The 27,796-nt window shown below is 51.0% G+C and overlaps 2 protein-coding genes across 5 annotated transcripts in view; one reads left to right on the top strand and one right to left on the bottom strand.

The window, feature by feature from the left end:
• Nucleotides 1–417: 417 nt before the first annotated feature.
• On the bottom strand, nt 418–17,983 carry lipt2 (lipoyl(octanoyl) transferase 2). 2 transcript variants are annotated; one of them, XM_070892605.1, is made up of 3 exons: nt 17,785–17,983; nt 8,687–10,613; nt 418–889 (listed from the first exon to the last, which is right to left on the bottom strand). In XM_070892605.1, the coding sequence occupies exons 2-3, from the start codon at nt 9,204–9,206 to the stop codon at nt 675–677; spliced, it is 735 nt and encodes a 244-aa protein (XP_070748706.1). In that variant the 5' UTR covers nt 9,207–10,613; nt 17,785–17,983; the 3' UTR covers nt 418–674. The 2 variants fall into 2 exon arrangements, with proteins under 2 accessions (XP_070748706.1, XP_070748707.1); XM_070892606.1 differs by lacking the exon at nt 17,785–17,983 and adding an exon at nt 15,721–16,022.
• A 41-nt stretch (nt 17,984–18,024) lies between these two features.
• pold3 (polymerase (DNA-directed), delta 3, accessory subunit) overlaps nt 18,025–27,796 on the top strand; it is a 28,279-nt gene continuing 18,507 nt past the window's right edge. For all 3 annotated transcript variants that reach the window (XM_070892603.1, XM_070892604.1, XM_070892601.1), the window contains exons 1-4: nt 18,025–18,112; nt 24,183–24,238; nt 25,569–25,671; nt 27,163–27,202. In XM_070892603.1, coding sequence (XP_070748704.1) covers nt 18,050–18,112; nt 24,183–24,238; nt 25,569–25,671; nt 27,163–27,202 — 262 coding nt within the window. In that variant the 5' untranslated portion in view covers nt 18,025–18,049. The remainder of the gene's footprint in view (nt 18,113–24,182; nt 24,239–25,568; nt 25,672–27,162; nt 27,203–27,796) is intronic.

Below are 27,796 nucleotides of genomic sequence, written 5' to 3'. Positions count from 1 at the left end.
AGCCCTCCCCCACCCCAGAGATGTCTGCACTCCTCTAATTCTGCCCTCCTCGCATCCCTGATTATAATCGCTCCACCATCGGTGGCCGTGCCTTCTGTTGCCTGGGCCCCAAGCTCTGGAACTCCCTCCCCAAACCTCTCCACCTCTCCTCCTTCAAGCTGCTCCTTAAAACCTACCTCTGGTGACCAAGCTTTTGGTCACCTGCCCCGATTTCTACTTTTGCGGCTCGGTGTCAGATTTTTATTGCATAACACTCCTGTGAAGCGCCTTGGGACGTTTCATTTCGTTAAAGGCTCTATATAAATACAAGTTGTTGTTGTTATATCTCCTGCTGCCCTGACACAGAGCAGCACATCCCAGGGAGTGAACCTGGGGCACTCCTGCTTTATGCAGCTCGGTACCACACAACCAGGCGTGCAATTATCACAAGTCATTTATTTTCTTTTTAAAAAGCATTTCTTTTGTTTCTCGCTTCGGAGTCCCTCGCACCCACCCCGCAACCCCCAATAACCTCAGGTACTCGTTCCATGGATCCCGGTGATACAGATCCCAGGCCCCGGACACGTTGGGTTGTATACAAGGCCCACGTTGGGCTGTATACCAGGAGGGTGGGTTGTCCAGGCAGCGATCTGGGCAGGGGGAGGGAGTCGTCAGCCGGGCGGTCGGTTAGGTTTCTAACGCCTCAGCGTGCAGTTGAACTGCTCGGCGAAGGTCTCCAGGAACGGCTCCACCGCCTCAGAGACGGTCACCTCCCTCCTCAGCACTCGGCTCAGCGAGGTGACCCCCTTCCCCTCGATGCCGCAGGGGGTGATGTGCGAGAACCAGAGGAGGTCGGTGTTGCAGTTCAGCGCCAGCCCGTGAGAGGTAATGTATCTGCCGCAGTGAATCCCTGAAAAGTGAGAGAGCGAGAGAGAAAGAAAAAAGGAATTAAAAGGTCGGACTGTCCCATCAAACACTCCCAGGGCAGGTACAGCACGGGGTTAGATACAGAGTAAAGCTCCCTCTACACTGTCCCATCAAACACTCCCAGGGCAGGTACAGCACGGGGTTAGATACAGAGTAAAGCTCCCTCTACACTGTCCCATCAAACACTCCCAGGGCAGGTACAGCACGGGGTTAGATACAGAGTAAAGCTCCCTCTACACTGTCCCATCAAACACTCCCAGGGCAAGTACAGCACGGGTTTGACACAGAATAAAGCTCCCTCTACACTGTCCCATCAAACACTCCCAGGGCAAGTACAGCACAGGTTTGACACAGAATAAAGCTCCCTCCCCACAAAGTAAATGTTGGTCCTTTAGGAGGACGAAACCAGGGAATTTGTGCTGGGAAACCAGGGAACATGGAGATGGCAGAAACTCTGAACAAATATTTTATATCAGTCTTTACGGTACCGGACACCAACAGTATTCCAACAGTGGATAGTCAAGGGGCTATCCAGTTAGCCTAACATCTTCCGTTGGGAAAATGCTGGAGTCCATTATTAAAGTCCATTTTCCAGAACATTTGGAAAAGCATGATTCAGTCATGCAGAGTCAGCATGGATTTATGAAGGGGAAGTCATGTTTGACAAATTTGCTGGAATTCTTTGAGGATGTAACGAACAGGGTGGATAAATGGGAACCAGTGGATGTGGTGTATTTAGACTTAAGAACATAAGAAATAGGAGCAGGAGTAGGCCACATGGCCCCTCGAGCCTGCTCCACCATTTAATACAATCATGGCTGATCCGATCATAGACTCAGGTCCACTTTCCTGCCCGCTCTCCATAACCCCTTATTCCCTTATCATTTAAGAAACTGTCTATTTCTGTCTTAAATTTACTCAATGTCCCAGTTTCCACAGCTCTCTGAGGGAAGAAATTTCTCCCCATCTGAGTAAGGGGCCGCCCATTTAAAACTAAGATTATGCCCTCCAGTTCTAGTCTCCCCTATTAATGGAAACATCCTCTCTGCATCCACCTCGTCAAGTCCCCTCATAATCTTATATGTTTCGATAAGATCACCTCTCATTCTTCTGAATTCCAATGAGTAGAGGCTCAACCTTTCCTCATAAGTCAACCCCCTCATCTCTGGAATCAACTTTGAACCTTCTCTGAACTGCTTCCAAAGCAAGTATATCCTTTCGTAAATATGTAAACCAAAACTGTACACAGTATTCCAGGTGTGGCCTCACCAATACTCTGTATAGCTATAGCAAGACTTCCCTGCTTTTATACTCCATCCCCTTTGCAATAAAAGGCCAAGATCCATTGGCCTTCCTGATCACTTGCTGTACCTGCATACTATCCTTTTGTGTTTCATGCACAAGTACCCCCAGGTCCCGCTGTACTGTGGCACTTTGCAATTTTTCTCCATTTAAATAATAACTTGCTGTGATTTTTTTTCTGCCAAAGTGCATAACCTCACACTTTCCAACATTATACTCCATCTGACAAATTTTTGCCCACTCACTCAGCCTGTCTATGTCCTTTTGCAGATTTTGTGTGTCCTCCTCACTCATTGCTTTTCCTCCCATCTTTGTATAGTCAGCAAACTTGGCTACATTACACTTGGTCCCTTCATCCAAGTTGTTAATATAGATTGTAAATAGTTGGGAGTCCCAGCACTGATTCCTGCGGCACCCCACTAGTTACAGGTTGCCAACCAGAGAATGAACCATTTATCCCGACACTCTGTTTTCTGTTCGTTAGCCAATCCTCTATCCATGCTAATATATTACCTCCAATCCTGTGATATTTTATCTTGTGCAGTATCCTTTTATGTGGCACCTTATCAAATACACAACATCCACTGGTTCCCCTTTATCCACCCTGTTCGTTACATCCTCAAAGAATTTCAGCAAATTTGTCAAACATGACTTCCCCTTCATAAATCCATGCTGACTCTACCTGACTGGATTTTTCTTTTCCAAATGTCCTGCTACTGCTTCTTTAATAATGAACTCCAACATTTTCCCAACCACAGATGTTAGGCTCCTGCTTTTTGTCTGCCTCCTTTTTTAAATAAGGGCATTCCAGAAGGCATTTGACAAGGTGCCACATAAAAGGTTACTGCACAAGATAAAAGGTTCACAGGGTTGGGGGTAATATATTAGCATGGATAGAGGATTGGCTAACAAACAGAAAACAGAGAGTCAGGATAAATGGTTTATTCTCGGGTAACTAGTGGGGTGCCGCAGGGATCAGTGCTGGGACCCCAAGTCGTCTATATTAACGACTTGGATGACGGGACAGTGTGTAACGTAGCCAAGTTTGCTGACGATACAAAGATGGGAGGAAAAGCAATGTCTGAGGAGGACAGAAAAAATCTGCAAAAAGGACATAGACAGACTAAGTGAGTGGGCAAAATTTGGGCAGATAAAGTATAATGTTGTTAAGTGTGAGGTCATGCACTTTGACAGAAATAAAATCAACAGCAAGTTATTATTTAAATGGAGAAAAATTGCAAAGTCCTGCAGTACAGCAGGACCTGGGGGTACTTGTACATGAAATACAAAAGGTACAGCAAGTGATCAGGAAGGCCAATGGAATCTTGGCCTTTATTGCAAAGGGGATGGAGTATAAAAGCGGGGAAGTCTTGCTACAGTTATACAGGATATTGGTGAGGCCACACCTGGAATACTGCGTACAGTTTTGGTTTCCATATTTACGAAAGGATATACTTGCTTTGGAGGCAGTTCAGAGAAGCTTCACTCGGTTGATTCCGGAGAAGAGGGGGTTGACTTATAAGGAAAGATTGAGTAGGTTGGGCCTCTACTCATTGGAATGCAGAAGAATGAGAGGTGATCTTATCAAAATGTATAAGATTATGAGGGGGCTCAACAAGATGGATGCAGAGAGGATGTTTCCACTGATAGGAGAGACTAGAACTAGAGGGCACAATCTTAGAATAAGGGGCCACCAATTTAAAACTGAGATGAGGAGGAATTTCTTCTCCCAGAGGGTTGTAAATCTGTGGAATTCGCTGCCTCAGAGCTGCTGAATAAATTTAAGACAGAGATAGACAGTTTCTTAACCGATAAGGGAATAAGGGGTTATGGGGAGTGAGCAGGAAAATGGAGCAGAGTCCATGATCAGATCAGCCATGATCGTATTAAATGGCGGAGCAGGCTCAAGGGGCCATATGGCCTACTTCTGCTCCTAGTTCTTATACACTGTCCCATCAAACACCCAAAGTCTGTTTATAAATCCCAAAATGCTGTTGGCCTTTATTCACAATGCAATTGGGGGGGGGGGGGGGGGGGGAAAGAGAAAACCAATGTTCAGGGAATTATGTATTTGAACCTCAAAATCCCTCTGTTCATCCACAGCCTTCGGTATCATTACATGGTGTTTACTCCCAATCCATTCTCACCGCTCCCTTCCCACCCCGCCACAAAAACATTGCACTTATCCACATTAAATGCCTTGGCCCATTACACTCACCTGTCTGTGTTCCTGAAATCTTTCACAGTCCTCCTCAATATGGGCCAAACATCCACCTTTAGAATAACAATCCTCGCGATTGTTTTCCCTACCCCAACCCAATTTATCTATACTCACATATAGAATTGATGTGGGGCCAGCAGTGACCCCGGGGGTACATCATATCCACCCTCCCCAGATTGATTCCTGGGAGGAGAGGGTTGTTCTATGAGGAGAGATGGAGTATGTTGTGTATGGAGCAAGAATCAAGACTGAACACGGTGAGCTCAAAGTAAAGTGTGACAGTCTTTTATTTCAGGTCTCCAGAGTGCCTCTCCAACCTGTGAAGCCTCCTTAAATACCTGTGCTCCCAAAGGATTATGGGATTCCTTGGAACTCCAGGGGATGAGCCCTCTGGTGGCTGTATAAAGTAAATACAAGTATACATATATAACAGAGTAGATTGGGCCTATACTCTCTGGAGTTTAGAAGAATGAGGTATGATCTCATTGAAACATACAAGATTCTGAGAGGGATTCTACATTACTTGAACCATTTGTTTCCAGTCTTTCTATCCGTACTGCTACATTACCCCTCTGTCTCAATGTTTGGAATAAGCCTCTGTTGAGGCACCTTTTCAAGTTCCTTCTAAAAATCCATGTACACAAGAGCATAAGAATTAGGAGCAGGAGTTGGCCATTCGGCCCTTCGAGCCTGCTCCGCCATTCAATAAGATCATGGCTGACCTTCGACCTCAACACTTTCCCGTCCAATCCCCATATCCCTCAATTCCCCTACAGTCCAAAAATCTATCAATCTCGGCCTTGAATATACTCAACGACTGAGCCTCCACAGCCCTCTAGGACAGAGAATTCCAAAGATTCGCCACCCTCTGAGTGAAGAAATTCCTCCTCATCTCAGTCCTAAATTGCCGACCCCTTATCCTGAGACTGTGACCCCTGGTTCTAGACTCCCCAGCCCGGGGGAAACATCCTCCCTGCATCTACCCTGTCAATCCCCCTCAGAATATTACATGGTTCAATGAGATCACCCCTCATTCTTCTTTGAGGGAGTGCAACGAAGGTTCACCAGACTGATTTCTGGGATGAGGGGATTGTCCTATGAGGAGAGATTGAGTAGACTCGGCCTACATTCTCCAGAGTTTAGAAGAATGAGAAGTGATCTCATTGAAACATACAACATTCTTACAAGGCTTGATAGGGTAGATGCAGGGAGGATGTTTCCCCCGGGCTGGGGAGTCTAGAACCAGGGGTCACAGTCTCAGAATAAGGGGTCGGCCATTTGAACTGAGGTAAGGAGGAATTTCTTCACTCAGAGGGTGGTGAATCTTTGGAATTCTCTGCCCTAGAGGGCTGTGGAGGCTCAGTCGTTGAGTATATTCAAGACAGAGATCGATAGCTTTTTGGATATTAAGGGAATCAAGGGATATGGGGATAGTGCAGGAAAGTGGAGAACTGCCATGATCTCATTGAATGGCGGTGTAGGCTCGAGGGAGGAATAAACTTAGAATAAGGGGCTGGCCATTTAAAACTGAGATGAGGAGGAATTTCTTCTCTCAGAGGGTTGTAAATCTGTGGAATTCCTTGCCTCAGAGAGCTGTGGAAGCTGGGACATTGAATAAATTTGAGAGAGAAATAGACAGTTTCTTAACTATTAAGGCAATAAGGGGTTATGGGGAGCGGGCAGGGAAGTGGAGCTGAGTCCATGATCAGATCAGCCGTGATCATATTAAATGGCGGAGCAGGCTCAAGGGGCCAATTGGTCTACTGCCACTCCTAATTAATAAGAACATAAGAAATAGGAGCAGGAGTAGGCCATGCCATTCAATAAGATCATGGCTGATCTTCTACCTGAACTCCACTTTCCTGCACTGTCCCCATATCCCATGATTCCCTTAATATCCAAAAATCTATCGATCTCTGTCTTGAATATACTCAATGCCTGAGATTCTCTATCCGCTGAGTGAAGACATTTCTCCTCGTCTCAGTCCTGGAATAGGCTGGGTTTGTTTTCTTTGGAACAGCGGAGGCTGAGGTGAGGCATTATTGAGGTGTATAAAATTATGAGGGACGTAGATAAGATGGATAGGAAGGACCTATTTGCCCCAGCAGAGAGGTCAACAACCAGGGGGCACAGATTTAAAGTAATTGGTAGGAGGTTTAGAGGGGATTTGAGGAGGAACTGAAGGAAATTCTTATTAGTCAGGAAATTGTGTTAGGGAAATTGATGGGATTGAAGGTCGATAAATCCCCAGGGCCTGATAGTCTGCATCCCAGAGTACTTAAGGAAGTGGCCCTAGAAATAGTGGATGCATTGGTGATCATTTTCCAACAGTCTAACGACTCTGGATCAGTTCCTATGGACTGGAGGGTAGCTAATGTAACACCACTTTTTAAAAAGGGAGAGAGAAAACAGGGAATTATAGACCAGTTAGCCTGACATCGGGGAAAATGTTGGAATCAATTATTAAAGATGAAATAGCAGCGCATTTGGAAAGTAGTGACAGGATCGGTCCAAGTCAGCATGGATTTATGAATGGGAAATCATGTTTGACAAATCTTCTAGAATTTTTTGAGGATGTAACTAGAAGCGTGGACAAGGGAGAACTAGTGGATGTGGTGTATTTGGACTTTCAAAAGGCTTTTAACAAGGTTCCACACAAGAGATTAGTGTGCAAAATTAAAGCACATGGTATTGGGGGTAATGTATTGACTTGGATAGAGAACTGGTTGGCAGGCAGGAAGCAGAGAGTCGGAATAAACGGGTCCTTTTCAGAATGGCAGGCAGTGACAGTGGGGTGCCGCAGGGTTCAGTGCTGGGACCCCAGCTATTTAGAATATACATCAATGAGTTAGATGAAGGAATTGAATGTAATATCTCCAAGTTTGCAGATGACACTAAGCTGGGTGGCGGTGTGAGCTGTGAGGAGGATGCGAAGAGGCTGCAGGGTGACTTGGACAGGTTAGGTGAGTGGACAAATGCAAGGCAGATGCAGTATAATGTGAATAAATGTGAGGTTATCCACTTTGGTGACAAAAACAGGAAGACAGAATATTAGCTGAATGGTGACAGATTAGGAAAAGGAGAGGTGCAATGAGACCTGGGTGTCACGGTACATCAGTCATTGAAGTTTGGCATGCAGGTACAGCAGGCGGTGAAGAAGGCAAATGGCATGTTGGCCTTCATAGCCAGGGGATTTGAGTATAGGAGCAGGGAGGTCTTACTGCAGTTGTACAGGGCCTTGGTGAGGCCTCACCTTGAATATTGTGTTCAGTTTTGGTCTCCTAATCTGAGGAAGGATGTTCTTGCTATTGAGGGAGTGCAGCGAAGGTTCACCGGGATGGCAAGACTGACATATGAGGAGAGACTGGATCAACTGGGCTTGTATCCACTGGAGTTTAGAAGAATGAGAGGGGATCTCATAGAAACATATAAAATTCTGACGGGATTGGACAGGTTAAATGCAGGAAGAATGTTCCCGATGTTGGGGAAGTCAAGAACCAGGTGACACAGCCTAAGGATAAGGGGTAAGCCATTTAGGACCGAGATGAGGAGAAACTTCTTCACTCAGAGAATTGTGAACCTGTGGAATTCCCTGCCGCAGAGAGTTGTTGAGGCCAGTTCGTTAGATATATTCAAAAGGGAGTTAGATATGGCCCTTACGGCCAAAGGGATCGAGGGGTATGGAGAGAAAGCAGGAAAGGGGTACTGAGGTTGAATGATCAGCCATGATCTTATTGAATGGTGGTGCAGGCTCAAAGGGCCGAATGGCCTACTCCTGCACCTATTTTCTATGTTTCTATGTCTATGTTTCACCCACAGGGTGGTGGGGGTCTGGAACTCACTGTCTGAAAGGGTGGCAGAGACAGAAACCCTCACCACATTTAAAAAGTACCTGGATATGCACTTGAAGTGCTGTAACCTACAGGGCTACAGACCAAGAGCTGGAAGGTGGGATTAGGCTGGATAGCTCTTTGTTGGCCGGCACGGACATAATGGGCCGAAATAGCCTCCTTCCGTGCTGTAAATTTCAATGATTCTATGCGGCCCTTCGAGCCTGCTCCGCCATTTAATATGATCATGGCTGATCTGATCATGGACTCGGGTCCACTACCCAGCCCGCTCCCCATGACCCTTTATCGGTTAAGAAGCTGTCTATCTCTGTCTTAAATTCTTATGTTCTAAACTCCAGAGACAGCAGATGTGCCTGTGGTCAGAGATTTTCCCCTTGTCCTCCAGAGAGATGACGGCAGCACTTACCGATAGCGCAGATCTTGTCGTCTCCAACCCACACGCCGGTGTCGGGCGACGTTTCTGCGTCGATGCCGAACCGGCTGCACAGGCGGACGGCGGTCCTCTCCAGCTGGCCCACGTACCAGCGCACGCTCTTCTTGAAGTGGGCCAGGTTGAGGATGGGGTAGCACACCAGCTGGCCGGGGCCGTGGAAGGTGATCAGCCCGCCCCGGTCCGCCCGGTGGAACTCCGCCCCCAGCCGCCTCAGCCGCTCCTCCTCGTCGGCCGGGTAGCGTGCCGTCCTGATGCCCACGGTGTAGGCGGGAGTGTGCTCGCACAGGAGCAGCGCGTTGACCGGCGGCTCGGCAGCGGGCGGCTGGGACAGGGTGGCCAGGTGCCGCTGGATGAAGCTCCGCTGCACTCGCAGCGCGTCGGCGTAAGTAATCCGGCCCAGGCTCACCACCTCAATCAGGGGCTTCAAAACCGGCATGGCAACCAACCCAGACTGCAGGGTGTGCAGAATAAGAACAAACGAACTTGCGTTCATATAGCGCCTTTCACTTCCTCAGGACGTCCCAAAGCGCTTTACAGCCAATGAAGTACTTTTTGAAGTGTGTGGTCTCTGTAGAAAACACGGCAACCAATTTTCGCACAGCAAGCTCCCACAAACATCATCATGATAATGACCAGATCATCGGTTCTAGTGATGTTGATTGAGGGATAGATATTGGCCCCAGGACACCAGGGAGAACTCCCCTGCTCTTCTTCGAAATAGTGCCGTGGGATCTTTTCCGTTTTTAGCGGTGATGTTACTGGACTGGTATCCAGAGGCCTGGTCTCGAAAGCCAGAGAACTAGCATATTGGCCCCACGACAATAAATTCTAAATCTCAAAAAAAGTTAGGGTCCGATTTGGACGCAACAAGTTAGATCGCTTCTTTCTCCCGCTCTCGGATCACGACGGATCGGGAACAGATCCAAACCACTGAGCGCAGGAAGAGGAGGAACAGGGCCAAATGAGCAGCCAGAAGCTTATGTATTCTAGAGGCACTAAACTGCGCGGTTGTTCTCTGCTGCCACAGTTTACATCTCCTTTGTACTATCTTGCATTTTGTTCTGTTCTTTTCGTGTGTAAAACAAAATAATTGACGAAATGCAGAGGACAGAGCCACGGAGATGTCTCAATCTGAATTGACGAACTTATGAAAATTAAGAAATTGCATTGATATAGCACCGTGTCACATCCCTCAGAAATGTTTCAAAGGGCTCCGTGCAAATGTTGAAGTTTAGTCCTCGTTAGCGATTTAGGCAAATACAGCGATCAATGTGCACAAAGCAAGATCCCACAGACAGCAGGAGAGAGAGGCATGACCAGTTAAAATGTTTTTTTTAGTGATGTTGGCTGAGGAAGAAAGGTTAGCCACTGGGACAGGTATAGGAGGCCAATTCTTCCGAAGGACGGCTCCTCCAACAGTGCAGCACTCCCTCGGCACTGCACTGGAGTGGCACCCTAGATTACGTGCTCAGGTTCTGGGCTGGGGCTTAAAGAATAATAAGCGCGTAACGCTCCATCCATTGTTTGTCAGTGAAATGGCAGATTCCCAAACTATCCCTGTGCTAGCTGTTCCGGGCAGGGTTTATTTTAAACTGACATGTTCTGGACAAGTTAGGATTTTGGAGCAACATGCACGTTTCAACATCAGATGTCTTCTGGGACGTTCTGAGTTACTGATTGAGACGATCGTTCACTCCGATTCGGACATCCGTGTGAACACTTTCCTCCGGTGCTGGCAGTGAAAGCTTCTCTTCGGCCTGGCGTCATAGAAATTTTGAGCAAAGGCTGGAGATCTAGCGTGGACAATATCGACCCAGTGGTAGAGAACAGCGAGCAGAAAGACCATCACACCCAAGCAGTTTACGAAGTAAAGGAGCTCAGCTTCGCTCATCCCATGGGTCTGAGAAAGGAGATAAGAGTATCAAATCAGGATTATGTTAGAAGTCAGAGGTTCAAAATGTATAAAACTGATATGAAGAATGCGGTGTTCAAATCGTTGTTCTGAACTGGAGATGAAGTGTCTCCTCTGGACTAGTATTAGTTACAAGGACACCCTCAAAGCCTCCCTGATAAAGTGCGACATCCCCACTGACACCTCGGAGTCCCTGGCCAAAGACCGCCCTAAGTGGAGGAAGTGCATCCGGGTGGGCACTGAGCACCTCGAGTCTCATCGCCGAGAGCATGCAGAAATCAAGCGCAGGCAGCGGAAAGAGCCTGCGGCAAATCTGTCCCACTCATCCTTTCCCTCAACGATTATCTGTCCAACCTGTGGCTCTCGTATTGGACTGTTCAGCCACCTAAGAACTCATTTTAAGAGTGGAAGCAAGTCTTCCTTGATTCCGAGGGACTGCCTATAATGATAATGATGATGATGATGGGGTATGGAGAGAAAACAGGAAAGGGGTACTGAGGTGAATGATCAGCCATGATCTTATTGAAAGGTGGTGCAGGCTTGAAGGGCCGAATGGCCTACTCCTATTTTCTATGTTTCTATGATGATTAGATGCTTAGAAATGCTAATGTTTTGGTACCCTGCTGAGATGTTACAGCATTCTGCACTATGACAATTATTATCTGTTGTTTCAAGTTAAAACTTCAACTTTGTTTATGCATCTTTAAGACAATTTGTTATAGAAAGACTTAGAATGGATGAGAGTTAATGTAAACAAGTTGCTTCGTCGTGAAGGAGACAAATGTTGGTCCCTTGCAGTCGAATTTATAATGGGGAACAAAGAAATGGCAGACCAATTGAACAAATACTTTGGTTCTGTCTTCACGAAGGAAGACATAAATAACCTTCTGGTAGTATTAGCGGACCGAGGGTCTAGTGAGAAGGAGGAACTGAAGGATATCCTTATTAGGCGAGAAATTGTGTTAGGGAAATTGATGTGATTGAAGGCCGATAAATCCCCGGGGCCTGATAGGCTGCATCCCAGAATACTTAAGGAAGTGACCCTAGAAATAATGGATGCATCGGTGATCGTTTTCCAACAGTCTATCGACTCTGGATCAGTTCATATGGAATGGAGGGTAGCTAATGTAACAACACTTTTTAAAAAGGAAGGGAGAGAGAAAAAACAGGAAATTATAGACCAGTTAGCCTGACATCAGTAGTGGGCATAAATGTTGGAATCAATTATTAAGGATGAAATAGCAGTGCATTTGGAAAGCAGTGACAGGATCGGTCCAAGTCAGCATGGATTTATGAAAGGGAAATCATGCTTGACAAATCTTCTGGAATTTTTTGAGGATGTAACTAGTAGAGTGGACAAGGGAGAACCAATATGTGGTGCATGTGGACTTTCAAAAGGCTTTTGACAAGATCCCACACAAGAGATTGGTGTGCAAAATCAAAGCACATGGTATTGGGGGTAAAGTACTGACGCAGATAGAGAACTGGTTGGCAGACAGGAAGCAGAGTGGGGATAAACGGGTCCTTTTCAGAATAGCAGACAGTGACTAGTGGAGTGCCGCAGGGCACAGTGCTGGGACCCCAGCTGTTTACAATATACATTAATGATTTAGATGAAGGAACTGAGTGTAATATCTCCAAGTTTGCAGATGACACTAAGCTGGGTGTGAGCTGTGAAGAGGCTGCAGGGTGACTTGGACAGGTTAGGTGAGTGGGCAAATGCATGGCAGATGCATAATAATGTGAATAAATGTGAGGTTATCCGCTTTGGGGGCAATAATACGAAGGCAGAATATTATCTGAATGGCGGCAGGTTAGGAAAAGGGGAGGTGCACGAGACCTGGGTGTCATGGTTCATTAGTCATTGAAAGTTGGTATACAGGTACAGCAGGCGGTGAAGGCGGCAAATGGTATGTTGACCTGCATAGTAGGGGATTTGAGTATAGGAGCAGAGAGGTCTTACTGCAGTTGCACAGGGCCTTGGTGAGGCCTCACCTGGAATATTGTGTTCAGTTTTGGTCTCCTAATCTGAGGAAGGACATAGAAACATAGAAAATAGGTGCAGGAGTAGGCCATTCGGCCCTTCGAGCCTGCACCACCATTCAATAAGATCATGGCTGATCATTCACCTCAGTACCCCTTTCCTGCTTTCTCTCCATACTCCTTGATCCCTTTAGCCGTAAGGGCCATATCTAACTCCCTCTTGAATATATCCAATGAACTGGCATCAACAACTCTCTGCGGTAGGGAATTCCACAGGTTAACAACTCTCTGAGTGAAGAAGTTTCTCCTCATCACAGTCCTAAATGGCTTACCCCTTATCCTTAGACTATGTCCCCTGGTTCTGGACTTCCCCAACATTGAGAATATTCTTCCTGCATCTAACCTGTCCAGTCCTGTCAGAATTTTATATGTTTCTATGTGATCCCCGCTCATCCTTCTAAACTCCAGTGAATACAGGCCCATTCGATCCAGTCTCTCCTCATATGTCAGTCCTGCCATCCCGGGAATCAGTCTGGTGAACCTTCGCTGCACTCCCTCAATAGCAAGAACGTCCTTCCTCAGATTAGGAGACCAAAACTGAACACAATATTCCAGGTGAGGCCTCACTAAGGCCCTGTACAACTGCAGTAAGACCTCTCTGTTCCTATAATCAAATCCCCTAGCTATGAAGGCCAACATGCCATTTGCCTTCTTCACCGCCTACTGTACCTGCATGCCAACTTTCAATGATTGATGTACCATGACACCCAGGTCTCGTTGTACCTCACCTTTTCCTAATCTGCCACCATTCAGATAATATTCTGCCTTCGTGTTTTTGCCACCAAAGTGGATAACCTCACATTTATCCATATTGTACTGCATCTGCCATGCGTTTGCCCAATCACCTAACCTGTCCAAGTCACCCTGCAGCCTCTTAGCGCCCTCCTCACAGCTCACACCGCCACCCAGCTTGGTGTCATCTGCAAACTTGGAGATATTACACTCAATTCCTTCATCTAAATCAGTAATGTATATTGTAAATAGCTGGGGTCCCAGCACTGAGCCCTGTGGCACCCCACTAGTCACTGCCTGCTATTCTGAAAAGTACCCGTTTATCCCGACTCTCTGCTTCCAATCAGTTCTTTATCCATGTCAGTACATTACCCCCAATACTGTTAATTCCTGGATTCTTTTACTTCAATCTGGTTCAGTAAAATTACTGAGTCGAATACCTCTTGTGCTTTGAACAAAGCAGTCTTTATTACCGGCCAGTAAGACCTATCAGACAGAAGATATACTCTCTGGATAGAGCGTACACACTCCCTATGGATAGGTGAAGTTACATCGTAAAGCGTTAACAGTTATACAGTTTTGAAATCAGATAACAAAATACAAATGGATTGACAGTCTAACTAAGCCACTCATTAGTCAATCTATATGAGATGTTCTTCTTGAAAGCTCAAGTATTGCCTCTAAATGTTTCAATCTAATGGTGTGACTATTTACTGAGACCTTGCAATTCTGCAGATGTATTTCATGTTACAATTATATATTATTGGCAGGATTAGTGACTTGAAACCTTGAGACAGACTGTTAGCTATGCTGATGTTGCACTATTTGCAATCTAACATTCTCCCAGCTATTCTTCCATGGCTTATACATTTTCATATATCCCGTTTACTTTACTGTCCTTAATTCCATATATTCCGTTCAGATATCCACAATACCATGTGTTTTAATTTTTCACACCAGTCTCTTGTGTAGACCTTGTCAAAAGCCTTTTGAAAGTCCAAATACACCACATCCACTGGTTCTCCCTTGTCCATTCTACCAGTTACATCCTCAAAAAATTCGAGAAGATTTATCAAGCAGTATTTCCCTTTCATAAATCCATGCTGACTTGGACCGATCCCGTCGCTGCTTTCCAAATGCGCTGCTATTCCATCTTTAATAATTGATTCCAACATTTTTCCCACTACTGATGTAAGACTATAACAGGATGTTCTTGCTATTGAGGGAGTGCAGCAAAGGTTCACCAGACTAATCCCTGGGATGGCTGACTAACATATGAGGAGAGATTGGATCAACTGGGCCTTTATACATTGGAGTTTAGAAGGATGAGAGGGGATCGCATAGAAACATATAAGATTCTGACGGGCCTGGACAAGTTAGATGCGGGAAGAATCTTCCTGATGTTGGGGAAGTCCAAAACCAGGGGACACAGTCTAAGGATAAGGGGTAGGCCATTTAGGACTGAGATGAGGAGAAACTTCTTCTCTCAGAGAGTTGTTACCCTGTGGAATTCCCTGCCGCAGAGAGTTGTTGATGCCAGTTCATTGGATATATTCAAGAGGGAGATAGATATGGCCCTTACGGCTAAGGGGATCAAGGGGTATGGAGAGAAAGCAGGAAAGGGAATGATCAGCCATGATCTTATCGAATGGTGGTGCAGGCTCGAAGGGCCGAATCGCCTACTCCTGCACCTATTTTCTATGTTTCTATAACGACTCTGAAGCGAGCAGTTTTCTGGTTTGGGCTTCAGGATTGTACCCGAGAGAATAGGGACAAGAGAGACTAAACGATTTTCACAGGAAGAAACCCTAGGAAATATAAACAAGACATGTGGCCAAAATCTTTAGGGCGGGCTTTGATTCAGAATGATACAGCATTGGATAGTAAGTTTTTAGGGAAAGCTCTATAGGTCAAAAGGTCTTGTCAATATCCCATGTCACGCCCACCCCTAAAAAGAGAATAAAAAATAGCTTCCTCAAGGTTGTCCTCACAAGCGGCATGAGGGAAGAATAAAACAGAAGTTGGGTTGGTTGAACGCTCTTTGAGCGATTCCATGCTTCACCGAAGGAAACTCTAGATGAACAGAAAGAGGCTGCAAGCCAGAGATCTGCTCACGTGCGCCAGTCGTTTGTCCGAGCGGAATCGGTATCAAATACCGATCATGGTCATATGTTTTTGCTGTATAACTAATGTGTTATAGTCCATCTTAAACTCTAATTAAGCACAATATACCCACCAGATTGGTTTACAGTCAATCCTGATTATTAAAAAGGTGACCAGAGATAGTCTTAACTTGGCTATTTCTAACAATTTACTTAACTGTTTCAGACCGGTTTCTATATAACTAGCCACAGATTGATCAATAATCTCGTGTTTATTGTCCAGTGGTCTGGTTCTGAACTAGCTACCCAAGAAGTCGAGTTCAAATGCCACCATGACATGTTGCAAATTGCATTCAGTAAATCTGGTGATTTGTGGGCTGACACCAGATAAAATGACCAAGAAAGCTGTCAGATTGTCGTAAAAATACAACTAGTTTACTAATAATTTTTATGGAAGAGAACTGCTTCCTCCACCCAGTCTATTTACACACAGCTCCATTCCCACAGCTATGGATGTGGATTCAAGTTCCACTCTCGAGATTTAAGCATATAATCCAGGCTGACACTCCAGTGCAGTACTGAGGGAGTTATCTCCAGTGTCCTGGGCCAACATTAAACCTCAAATCAATATTAAAACTGATTATCTGGTCATTATTGTTGTTTGTGGGAGCTTGCTGTGTGCAAATTGGCTGCTGTCTTTCCTACATTATGACAGTGACTATGTAGGAAATGTGGCAGCCAATTTGCACACTTCAAGCTCCCACAAACAGCAATGTGTTAACGACCAGTTAATCTGTTTTAGTGATGCCAATAGAGTGTTAAATATTGGCGAGGTATAACTCCCTGCTCTTCTTCGAAATAATGGGGGCTTTTACATCCATCCGAGAGGGCAGACTCCTTGGTTTAACGCCTCATCTGAAAGACGAAATCACAGACAGTGCGGCGCTCCCTCAGTACTGCCCCTCCGACAGTGCAGCGCTCCCTCAGTGCAGCACTCCCTCAGTACTGCCCTTCCGACAGTGCGGCGCTCTCTCAGTACCGTCCCTCCGACAGTGCTGCACTCCCTCAGTACTGCCCTTCCGACAGTGCGGCGCTCCCTCAGTACCACCCCTCCGACAGTGCGGCACTCCCTCAGTACTGCCCCTCCAACAGTGTGGCGCTCCCTCAGTACTGCCCCTCCGACAGTGTGGCGCTCCCTCAGTACTGCCCCTCCGACAGTGCGGCACTCCCTCAGCACCACCCCTCCGACAGTGCGGTGCTCCCTCAGTACTGCCCTTCCGACAGCGCGGCGCTCCCTCAGTACCACCCCTCCGACAGTGCGGCGCTCTCTCAGTACCGTCCCTCCGACAGTGCTGCACTCCCTCAGTACTGCCCTTCCGACAGTGCGGCGCTCCCTCAGTACCACCCCTCCGACAGTGCGGCACTCCCTCAGTACTGCCCCTCCAACAGTGTGGCGCTCCCTCAGTACTGCCCCTCCGACAGTGTGGCGCTCCCTTAGTACTGCCCCTCCGACAGTGCGGCACTCCCTCAGAACTGCCCCTCCGACAGTGCGGCACTCCCTCAGTACTGTCCCTCCGACAGTGCGGCACTCTCTCAGTCCTGCCCCTCCGACAATGCGGCACTCTCTCAGTCCTGCCCCTCCGACAATGCGGCACTCCCTCAGTCCTGTCCCTCCGACAGTGCGGCACTCTCTCAGTCCTGCCCCTCCGACAATGCGGCACTCCCTCAGAACTGCCCCTCCGACAGTGCGGCACTCCCTCAGTACTGTCCCTCCGACAGTGCGGCACTCTCTCAGTCCTGCCCCTCCGACAGTGCGGCACTCCCTCAGTACTGTCCCTCCGACAGTGCGGCACTCTCTCAGTCCTGCCCCTCCGACAATGCGGCACTCCCTCAGTCCTGCCCCTCCGACAGTGCGGCACTCCCTCAGTACTGTCCCTCCGACAGTGCGGCACTCTCTCAGTCCTGCCCCTCCGACAATGCGGCACTCCCTCAGTCCTGCCCCTCCGACAGTGCGGCACTCCCTCAGTCCTGCCCCTCCGACAGTGCGGCACTCCCTCAGTCCTGCACTGGGAGTGTCAGCCTGGATTTTTGTGTTAAAGTCTCTGGAGTGGGACTTGAACCCACGACCTTCTGACTCAGAGGTGAGGGTGCTGCCCACTGAGCCACGGCTGAACTTTAATGCCGATTAATTTATGGAATTCAATACCTGATATGTTATCCTTCAGTATATTAGAATAAAACAAGAGAAAAGAAAAATCAGATGAAATTTGAAGTAAACCTGCCTTGTTGCCTCCTCGGTGAACCTCAAACCTTGGGCGCCGCCATCTTAACAGCCTTTCACCCCTTTCCCAATTTAAACATCATTTCCTCATGTCGGGTCTTTTTTCCCCATCGTTAGCAAACCGAGACTGATTTTTGTTGTGGAAGGTTTTTGTGGAGGTGGGAGGCCTGGTTGCGTGTGCTAGGCCCGGTTGCCAGGGGTGACGGGCTGGCCCCGCCCCTCTCCTGAGGCTGACCCCTGACCCCCGCGGAACCCGGTTTGGCGCCATGGAGGAGCTCGAGCTAGTGGCGGACAACATCGAGGAGCTGGTGGTGGACGAGAACCGGATCGTGAGAGGCAGCGGGGGAAGGGGGAGAAACCCGGGGGGGGGAATGGAAGATAGAGAGAGAGAAAAACCCGGGGGGAATGGGGGATAGAGAGAGAGAGAGAGAGAGAGAAACCCCGGGGGAAATGGGGGATAGAGAGAGAGAAACCCCGGGGGAAATGGAGGATAGAGAGAGAGAAACCCCGGGGGGAATGGAGGATAGAGAGAGAGAAACCCCGGGGGGAATGAGGGGGAGCGAGAAACCCCGGGGGGAATGGGGGATAGAGAGAGAGAAAAACCCGGGGGGAATGGGGGATAGATAGATAGAGAGAGTGAGAAACCCCGGGGGGAATGGAGGATAGAGAGAGAGAGAGAGACCCCGGGGGAAATGGAGGATAGAGAGAGAGAGAAACCCCGGGGGGAATGGAGGATAGAGAGAGAGAGAAACCCCGGGGGGAATGAGGGGGAGCGAGAAACCCCGGGGGGGAATGGGGAGAGAGAAACCCCGGGGGGAATGGGGGATAGAGAGAGAAACCCCGGGGGAAATGGGGGATAGAGAGAGAAACCCCGGGGGAAATGGAGGATAGAGAGAGAGAAAAACCCGGGGGGAATGAGGGGGAGCGAGAAACCCCGGGGGGAATGGGGGATAGAGAGAGAGAAAAACCCGGGGGGAATGGGGGATAGATAGATAGAGAGAGAGAGAGACCCCGGGGGAAATGGAGGATAGAGAGAGAGAGAGAAACCCCGGGGGGAATGGAGGATAGAGAGAGAGAGAAACCCCGGGGGGAATGAGGGGGAGCGAGAAACCCCGGGGGGGAATGGGGAGAGAGAAACCCCGGGGGGAATGGGGGATAGAGAGAGAAACCCCGGGGGAAATGGGGGATAGAGAGAGAAACCCCGGGGGAAATGGAGGATAGAGAGAGAGAAAAACCCGGGGGGAATGGGGGATAGAGAGAGAGAGAGAAATCCCAGGGGGAATGAGGGGGAGCGAGAAACCCCGGGGGGGGAATGGGGAGAGAGAAACCCCGGGGGGGGAATGGGGAGAGAGAGAGAGAAACCCCGGGGGGAATGGGGAGAGAGAGAGAGAAACCCCGGGGGGAATGGGGAGAGAGAGAGAGAAACCCCCGGGGGAATGGGGGATAGAGAGAGAGAAACCCCGGGGGGAATGGGGGATAGAGAGAGAGAAACCCCGGGGGGAATGGGGGATAGAGAGAGAGAAACCCCGGGGGGAATGGGGGATAGGGAGAGAGAAACCCCGGGGGGAATGGGGAGAGAGAAACCCCGGGGGGAATGGGGGATAGAGAGAGAGAAACCCCGGGGGGGAATGGAGAGAGAGAAACCCCGGGGGGGGAATGGGGGATAGAGAGAGAAACCCGGGGGGAATGGGGGATAGAGAGAGAGAAAAACCCGGGGGGAATGGGGGATAGATAGATAGAGAGAGTGAGAAATCCCAGGGGGAATGAGGGGGAGCGAGAAACCCCGGGGGGGAATGGGGAGAGAGAAACCCCAGGGGGAATGGGGAGAGAGAGAGAGAGAAACCCCGGGGGGAATGGGGGATAGAGAGAGAGAAACCCCGGGGGGAATGGGGGATAGAGAGAGAGAAACCCCGGGGGAATGAGGGGGAGCGAGAAACCCCGGGGGGGAATGGGGGATAGAGAGAGAGAAACCCCCGGGGGAATGGGGGATAGAGAGAGAGAAACCCCGGGGGGAATGGGGAGAGAGAAACCCCGGGGGGAATGGGGGATAGAGAGAGAGAAACCCCGGGGGGAATGAGGAGGAGGGGGAGAGAGAAACCTCGGGGGGAATGGGGAGAGAGAAACCCCGGGGGGAATGGGGGATAGAGAGAGAGAAACCCCGGGGGGAATGAGGAGGAGGGGGAGAGAGAAACCTCGGGGGGAATGGGGAGAGAGAAACCCCGGGGGGGGATGGGGGATAGAGAGAGAAACCCGGGGGGAATGGGGGATAGAGAGAGAGAAAAACCCGGGGTGAATGGGGGATAGAGAGAGAGAAACCCCGGGGGGAATGGGGGATAGAGAGAGAGAAACCCCGGGGGGAATGGGGGATAGAGAGAGAAAAACCCGGGGGGAATGGGGGATAGATAGATAGAGAGAGTGAGAAATCCCAGGGGGAATGAGGGGGAGCGAGAAACCCCGGGGGGGAATGGGGAGAGAGAAACCCCAGGGGGAATGGGGAGAGAGAGAGAGAGAAACCCCGGGGGGAATGGGGGATAGAGAGAGAGAAACCCCGGGGGGAATGGGGAGAGAGAAACCCCGGGGGGAATGGGGGATAGAGAGAGAGAAACCCCGGGGGGAATGAGGAGGAGGGGGAGAGAGAAACCTCGGGGGGAATGGGGAGAGAGAAACCCCGGGGGGAATGGGGGATAGAGAGAGAGAAACCCCGGGGGGAATGAGGAGGAGGGGGAGAGAGAAACCTCGGGGGGAATGGGGAGAGAGAAACCCCGGGGGGGGATGGGGGATAGAGAGAGAAACCCGGGGGGAATGGGGGATAGAGAGAGAGAAAAACCCGGGGTGAATGGGGGATAGATAGATAGAGAGAGTGAGAAACCCCGGGGGGAATGAGGGGGAGCGAGAAACCCCGGGGGGAATGGGGAGAGAGAAACCCCTGGGGGATAGAGAGAGAGAGAGAGAGAAACCCCGGGGGAAATGGAGGATAGAGAGAGAGAAAAACCCGGGGGGAATGGGGGATAGATAGAGAGAGAGAGAAACCCCGGGGGGAATGGGGGCTAGAGAGAGAGAAACCCCAGGGGGAATGAGGGGGAGCGAGAAACCCCGGGGGGGAATGGGGAGAGAGAAACCCCGGGGGAATGGGGGATAGAGAGAGAGAGAGAGAGAGAGAGAGAAACCCCGGGGGAAATGGAGGATAGAGAGAGAGAGAAAAACCCGGGGGGAATGGGGGATAGATCGATAGAGAGAGAGAGAGAAACCCCGGGGGGAATGGGGGATAGAGAGAGAGAAACCCTGGGGTGAATGGGGGATAGAGAGAGAGAAACCCCGGGGGGAATGAGGGGGAGCGAGAAACCCCGGGGGGAATGGGGGATAGAGAGAGAGAGAAACCCCGGGGGGAATGAGGGGGAGCGAGAAACCCCGGGGGGGAATGGGGAGAGAGAAACCCCGGGGGGAATGGGGAGAGAGAGAGAGAAACCCCGGGGGGAATGGGGGATAGAGAGAGAGAAACCCCGGGGGGAATGAGGGGGAGCGAGAAACCCCAGGGGGTAATGGGGGATAGAGAGAGAGAAACCCCGGGGGGAATGGGGAGAGAGAAACCCCGGGGGGAATGGGGGATAGAGAGAGAGAAACCCCGGGGGGAATGAGGAGGAGGGGGAGAGAGAAACCTCGGGGGGGAATGGGGAGAGAGAAACCCCGGGGGGAATGGGGGATAGAGAGAGAGAAACCCCGGGGGGGAATGGGGGATAGAGAGAGAGAAACCCCGGGGGGAATGAGGAGGAGGGGGAGAGAGAAACCCCGGGGGGAATGAGGAGGAGGAGGGGGAGAGAGAAACCACGGGGGGAATGAGGAGGAGGGGGAGAGAGAAACCCCGGGGGGAATTGGGAGAGAGAAACCCAGAGGGGAATGGGGGATAGAGAGAGAGAAACCCCGGGGGGAATGGGGAGAGAGAAACCCCGGGGGGGATGGGGGATAGAGAGAGAGAAACCCAGGGAGGAATGGGGAGAGAGAAACCCCGGGGGGAATGGGGGATAGAGAGAGAGAGAGAAACCCCGGGGAGAATGAGATGGAGGAGGAGGAGGGGGAGAGAGAAACCCCGGGGGGGAATGGGGAGGAGGGGGAGAGTGAAACCCTGGGGGTGGGGAATGGGGAGGGAAGGGGAGAGAGAAACCCTGGGGGGGGGGGAATGGGGAGGGAGGGGGAGAGAGAAACTCCGGGGGGAATGGGGGATAGAGAGAGAGAAACCCCGGAGGGGGGGAATGGGGAGGGAGGGGGAGAGAGAAACCCCGGGGGGAATGGGGGATAGAGAGAGAGAGAAACCCCGGGGGGAATGGGGGATAGAGAGAGAAACCCCGGGGGGAATGAGGAGGAGGGGGAGAGAGAAACCCCGGGGGGGAATGGGGAGGAGGGGGAGAGAGAAACCCCGGGGGGGGGAATGGGGAGGGAGGGGGAGAGAGAAACCCCGGGGGGGGGATGGAGGGGGAGAGGGAGAGAGAAACCCCGGTGGGAATGGGGGATAGAGAGGGAGAAACCCCGGGGGGAATGAGGAGGAGGGGGAGAGAGAAACCCCGGGGGGGAGGGGGAGAGAGAAACCCCGGGGGGGAGGGGGAGAGAGAAACCCCGGGGGGGAATGTGGAGGAGGGGGCGAGAGAAACCCTGGGGGGGAATGGGGAGGAGGGGGGGTGAAAAACCCCGGGAGGGAATGGGGAGGAGGAGGGGGTGAAAAACCCCGGGGGGGATGGGGTGGGGTTGAAAAACCATGGGGGAGGGGGAGAGAGAAACCCCGGGGAATGGGAGGGTGGGGCAGGGAAACTCGGGGGGGGGGGGGGGCGGGCAGAGAGAGAAACTCGGGGGGGGGGGGGGGGGGAATGGGGATGGGGGGGGAGAAAGCCTGGGGAATGGGGGCAGTGAGAGAAACTTGGGGGAATGGGGGTGGGAGAGAAACATCGGAGGGGGGAGAAACTCAGGGGTGAGGGGGGAATGGGGGTGGGAGAGAAACATCGGGGGGGGGAGAAACTCAGGGGTGAGGGCGGAATGGGGTGGGAGAGAAATTGGGGGGGGAGAAATTCGGGTGGTGGGGGGAGGGAGAGAAACTCGGGGGGGTGAGAGAGAGAAACATGAGGGGCGGGAGAGAACTAGGGCGGGGAAATGGAGGTGGGAGAGAAACTCGGGGGGTGGGGGAAAGAGAGAAACTTGAGGGGGGGGAAGGGGAGGAGAGAGAGAAATTCGGGGGGAATGGGGGGAGAGAGAAATTCGGGGGGATTGGGGGGAAGAGAGAAATTCGGGGGAATAGGGGGAGAGAGAAATTCGGGGGGAATGGGGGGGGGAGAGAAATTCGGGGGGAATGGGGGGGGGAGAGAAATTCGGGGGGAATGGGGGGGGAGAGAAACTCGGGGGGGGGGGGGGGAGAGAAACTCGGGGGGGGGGGAGGAATAGGTGGGAGAGAGAAACTCGGGGGGGAATGGGGGGGGAGAGAGAAATTCGGGGGGGAGAGAAACTTGGGGATGGGTGGGGGGGATGGCGGAGGGAGAGAGAAACTCGGGGGGGGGGGGGGGATGGTGGAGGGAGAGAGAAACTCGGGGGGGGGGGGGGTGGATGGGTGGGGGAGAGAAAAACTGGGGGGGGAGAGAGAAATTCGGGGGGGAGAGAAACTTGGGGGTGGGGGGAGAGAGAAACCCGGGGGTGGAGAGAAACCCGGGGGGAATGGGGGGGAGAGAACTCGAGGGGAGGGGGGGGGGAGGGGAAGAGAATCCCGGGGGGAGGGGAGGAGGGGGGGGAGGGGAAGAGAATCCCGGGGGGAGGGGGAGGGGGGGAGAGAACTCGGGGGGGGGGGGGGAGGGGAGAGAAACCCGGGGGGAATGGGGGGGGAGAGAACTCGGGGGGTGGGGGGGGATGGGGGAGGGGAGAGAAACCCGGGGGGAATGGGGGGGAGAGAAACCCGGGGGGAATGGGGGAGAGAGAACTCGGGGGGGGGGGGGGGATGGGGGAGGGGAGAGAAACCCGGGGGGAATGGGGGGGGAGAAACTCGGGGTGGGGGGGGGAGAGAAACTCGGGGGGAGAAACTGGTGGGGGGAAATGGGGGGAGACAACTCGGAGAGGGGGGAAATGGCGGGAGACAACTCGGGGGGGTGGGGGGAATGAGGGTGGATTGATACTGGGGGGGGAGAGAAACCCCGGGGGGAATGTGGGGAGAAACCCGGGGAATGAGCGGGTGGGGAGGAGGGTGCAACAATTTTTCCTCCTTCACCTCCTCTCCTCGTGACCCCCCCCCCCCCCTCAGCGTTCTCTCTCTCCAATTCCTGGCTTTCTGTCTCACTCTCATTGCGAGGTGGCCTCTTCCTATGATGTAATGTTTTCTCTCGCCAGTCTTTTCTATTGAATCTGTTTTTACATTTAGACTTTGTTCTCCAGGTCACCTACAAGATGCTGAGCCAGTTCCTGGGCATGCATGTCAACCAGGCGAAACAGTAAGTACGGAACCATCCTCATCCTCACCTTGAACCCTTCCTTCAATGGTATGGGCTAAAGAACAGCCTCTTGGGGTGGGGAAACCCCGGGAGAGGAGGGAACGGGCGGGACCCCTCGGGGAGTCACCCGTCTGCTTGAGAGGAGCGGAGAAAATGTTGGGGAGGTTCTGAGGGAACATTCTGGGTTGTCCCAGTAGTGTCTCTGAGGCTGTAACAACTGCTTGCATTTATATAACGCCTTTAATGTAGTAAAATGTGCTGCAATTGGCCTTAGCAGCCCGGGGCAGGAACAGATCGGGCAATAGATCAGCCTGGGTCCTGCTTGGAAGAGCCTGCGGGCGTGAACATTAGCCGTGGGCAGTGTCAGGCTTTGTCTTTGTTGCTAGCACCTACTTCCTGGGCTCATTGTTGAAGAATAACCACTTGAAGCAAAGGAAGACTTGCATTTGTACAGAGTACGTCACAACCCCAGGACATCCCAAAATGCTTTAAAGGCAATGGAATACTTTTTAAAATGTAGTCACTGTAATAATATAGGAAAGGTGCCAACTAATTTGCACACAATAAGCTCCTACAAACCGCAATGAAACAATAACTGGATAATCTGATTTAGTGATATTGGTTGAGGGATAAATATTGGGCAGGACACCGGGGAGAACTCCCCTGCTTTTCTTCAGAATAGTGCCATGGGATCTTTAATGTCCACCTCGGAGACCATATAGGGGTCTCGGTTTAACATCTCATCCGAAAGATGGCCCCTCCGACAGTGCGGCGCTCCCTCTGCACTGCCCCTCCGACAGTGCGGCGCTCCCTCTGCACTGGCCCTCCGACAGTGCGGCGCTCTCTCTGCACTGGCCCTCCGACAGTGCGGCGCTCCCTCAGTACTGCACCGAGTATCAGCCTGGATTTTGTGCTCGAGTCTCTGGAGTGGGACTTGAACCCACAACCTTCTGACTCAGGCAAGTGTGCTACCCACTGAGCCACGACTGACATTAGCAGAGGGCAGGGTCAGTCTTTGGGTGATGCCTTTCGTGGTAGAAAAGACTTTCAATGCTGACATTCTGGGCTCGTAGGGGAAGAGTAACCACTTGTGTGACGTATCAGAGGGTGGTCGATGCCTGTGGAACTGTAGCCCACGACTAATCTTATTGGGGGGGACTTGAGATGATCATACAAATCTTTTAGCCAGGAATTACTTCTGAAATTGTGCAGGTTGTGAGTCTTGGAGTTGTCTCGTGTGCGGAGAGACCCGCTCTATTTAAAGATCGGCTTTGTCAGGAAGGTGTTTGTCCCTCGAACTGAACCGTTCTCTCTTCTCTGTGTTTGCTAGGATGCTTTATTACTACGTGGAGCGAAAGAGGAAAGAAAATTCCGGAGCCCAGCTCCACGTGACTTATCTCGTGTCTGGGAAAGCAGTCGAGGATGGGACTTCGGTATGTCCTCTGATGTATTCTGGGTCCGGAATCGTCAGTGACGAGCTAAGCTCTGTCGTTGAGCGGGAATTGTCAAGACCACTTCGACGTTCTCTCGCTTGCTATTGTGGAATGTTCTAGAATAGAAATGGGCTATTCAGCCCAGCAAGTCTAATCACAACCCCCCACTAACTCCCCGTACCCTTTAATACTCCTCCCAGTCTCCTGCTCACTCCCTGTACCCTTTACTATCCCTCCCAGTCTAATCCCTCACTCCCTGTACCCTTTAATATCCCACCCAGTCTAATCTAGGACACTGAGAAGTGTAAAGGAACAGAGGGACCTGGGAGTGCATGTCCACAGATCCCTGAAGGTAGTAGGACAGGCAGATAAGGTAGTTAAGGTGGCATACGGAATACTTGCCTTTATTAGCTGAGGCATAGAATATAAGAGCAGTGGGGTTATGCTAGAACCATATAAAACAATTGTTAGGCCACAGCTAGAGTACTGCGTGCAGTTCTGGTCACCACATTACAGGAAAGGTGATTGCATTAGAGCGGGTACAGAGGAGATTTACGAGAATGTTGCCTGGACTGGAGAATTTTAGCTACAAGGGATGATTGGATAGGCTGGGGTTGTTTTCCTTCGATCAGAGGTGCTGAGGGGAGATTTAATTGAGGTGTATAAAATTATGAGGAGCCTAGATTGAATGGATCGGGAGGACATAGTTCCATCAGCAGAGGGGTCAAGAACCAGGGTGCATAAATTTAAAGTAATTGGTAGGAGGTTTAGAGGGGATTTGAGGGGAATTTCTTCACCCAGAGGGTGGTGGGGGTCTGGAACTCGCTACCTGAAAGGGTGGTAGAGACAGAAGCCCTCAAATGTGTACCTGAAGTGCCGTAACCTACAGGGCTACGGACTGAGAACTGGAAAGTGGGATTAGGCTGGATAGCGCTTTGTCGGCCGGCGCGGACACGATGGGTCGAAATGGGTACATTTCTATGATTCTAATCCCACTCTTCGCCCCCTCACTTCCCATTTCCTCTCATTTTCAACCAATTATTCACTTCTCTTTACAATAATTTCTCGACGTTACTTGAGCCGCATATTGGATCCATATCTGTTCCCTCTTTAACGTACCTGTGGGTTGTGGTGCTGGATCGCACAGAGCGGGAAGCTCCCGGCTTCTAGCCTTGTACCACACTGCGTTAGCCGGACTCAGCCAGGGCAGCGGTTTTTTTGCATGCTGCAGTTGGCCTCAGTACCGTTGGGTAGGGAGAGATCTCGTTTCTGACGCTCTTCGGTGGCAGCCATCCGCCCAACCATGAAACTGGCTATACTACATTAACCTGGTTTGGTTGCCTGGGATAAGGTGCCAAGAGGTGGGCTGGTGGCTGTGGAACATTCCTCATTGGGGGGGGGGGGGGGGGGGGTGGAGAATGGTTGGGGCAGGGTAGGGGATTCCAAAGTGCTGGCGAGCCTGCGGCTAACGACAGTGCTCTTTTATTCCAGTGTCACAAGGTAGCGGTGGTGAGAGAAGATCAGCTAGAAGGTAAGAGCAGACATCTGCATTTCGCCCATATTACCAGCGGCCTGTGCACGCAGCCTGAGTCTTTGCCTAGTTGTGGGTGGGGGGGCGCGCCTGCATTTTATGACTCTTGACCCCTGGAAATATTGCCCGCAGAGCTCGATTCGCTTGTGTTTTCATGAGGAATGCACCTATTTACCGGAACAGGCTTGAGGGGCCGAATGGCCTACTCTTGTTCCTGTGAGTCTTGCAGTGCAGATGGTATGAGGTTCAATCCCAGGTCTGTGCTGTGAATTTACCTCTGGTTGGGTTCAGAAATGGCCGTAAGGGGTAGTGCTGGTAAAATCGGTCTGGGTTCTCGCTGCTAATCGCTATCCCGTGACCTGCTGGATAGAGTGCGGATATCTGTCGAGTGCGGGAACGGGTCGATTAGCCTGCCGACACTTGGCACGGTGAGGTGCCAAGCAATGCTCCCTCTAAGCTGCGCCCCGCAGTAATGGGAAAGGCCGCTCACTGGCTTCTCCGTTGTAAATACCGAGCATGTTCGGAAAATTTAACGGGACTGCGCACTGAAAGAAACATTTCGTGCGGAACAAAGCGCAGCTCACAGGGGACGTT

Source organism: Pristiophorus japonicus, chromosome 10, assembly GCF_044704955.1.
Source record: "Pristiophorus japonicus isolate sPriJap1 chromosome 10, sPriJap1.hap1, whole genome shotgun sequence".
NCBI lineage: Eukaryota > Metazoa > Chordata > Chondrichthyes > Pristiophoridae > Pristiophorus > Pristiophorus japonicus.
Note: the sequence above shows the minus strand (reverse complement) of the source record. Positions and strands in the feature narration are given on the sequence as shown.

Coding starts and splice junctions, on each gene's coding strand:
- lipt2 (XM_070892605.1), bottom strand. CDS start 9,206: ATGAACGCAAGTTCGTTTGTTCTTATTCTGCACACCCTGCAGTCTGGG. Junction 890..8,686: donor CGACAAGATCTGCGCTATCG/GTAAGTGCTGCC, acceptor CTCACTTTTCAG/GGATTCACTGCGGCAGATAC.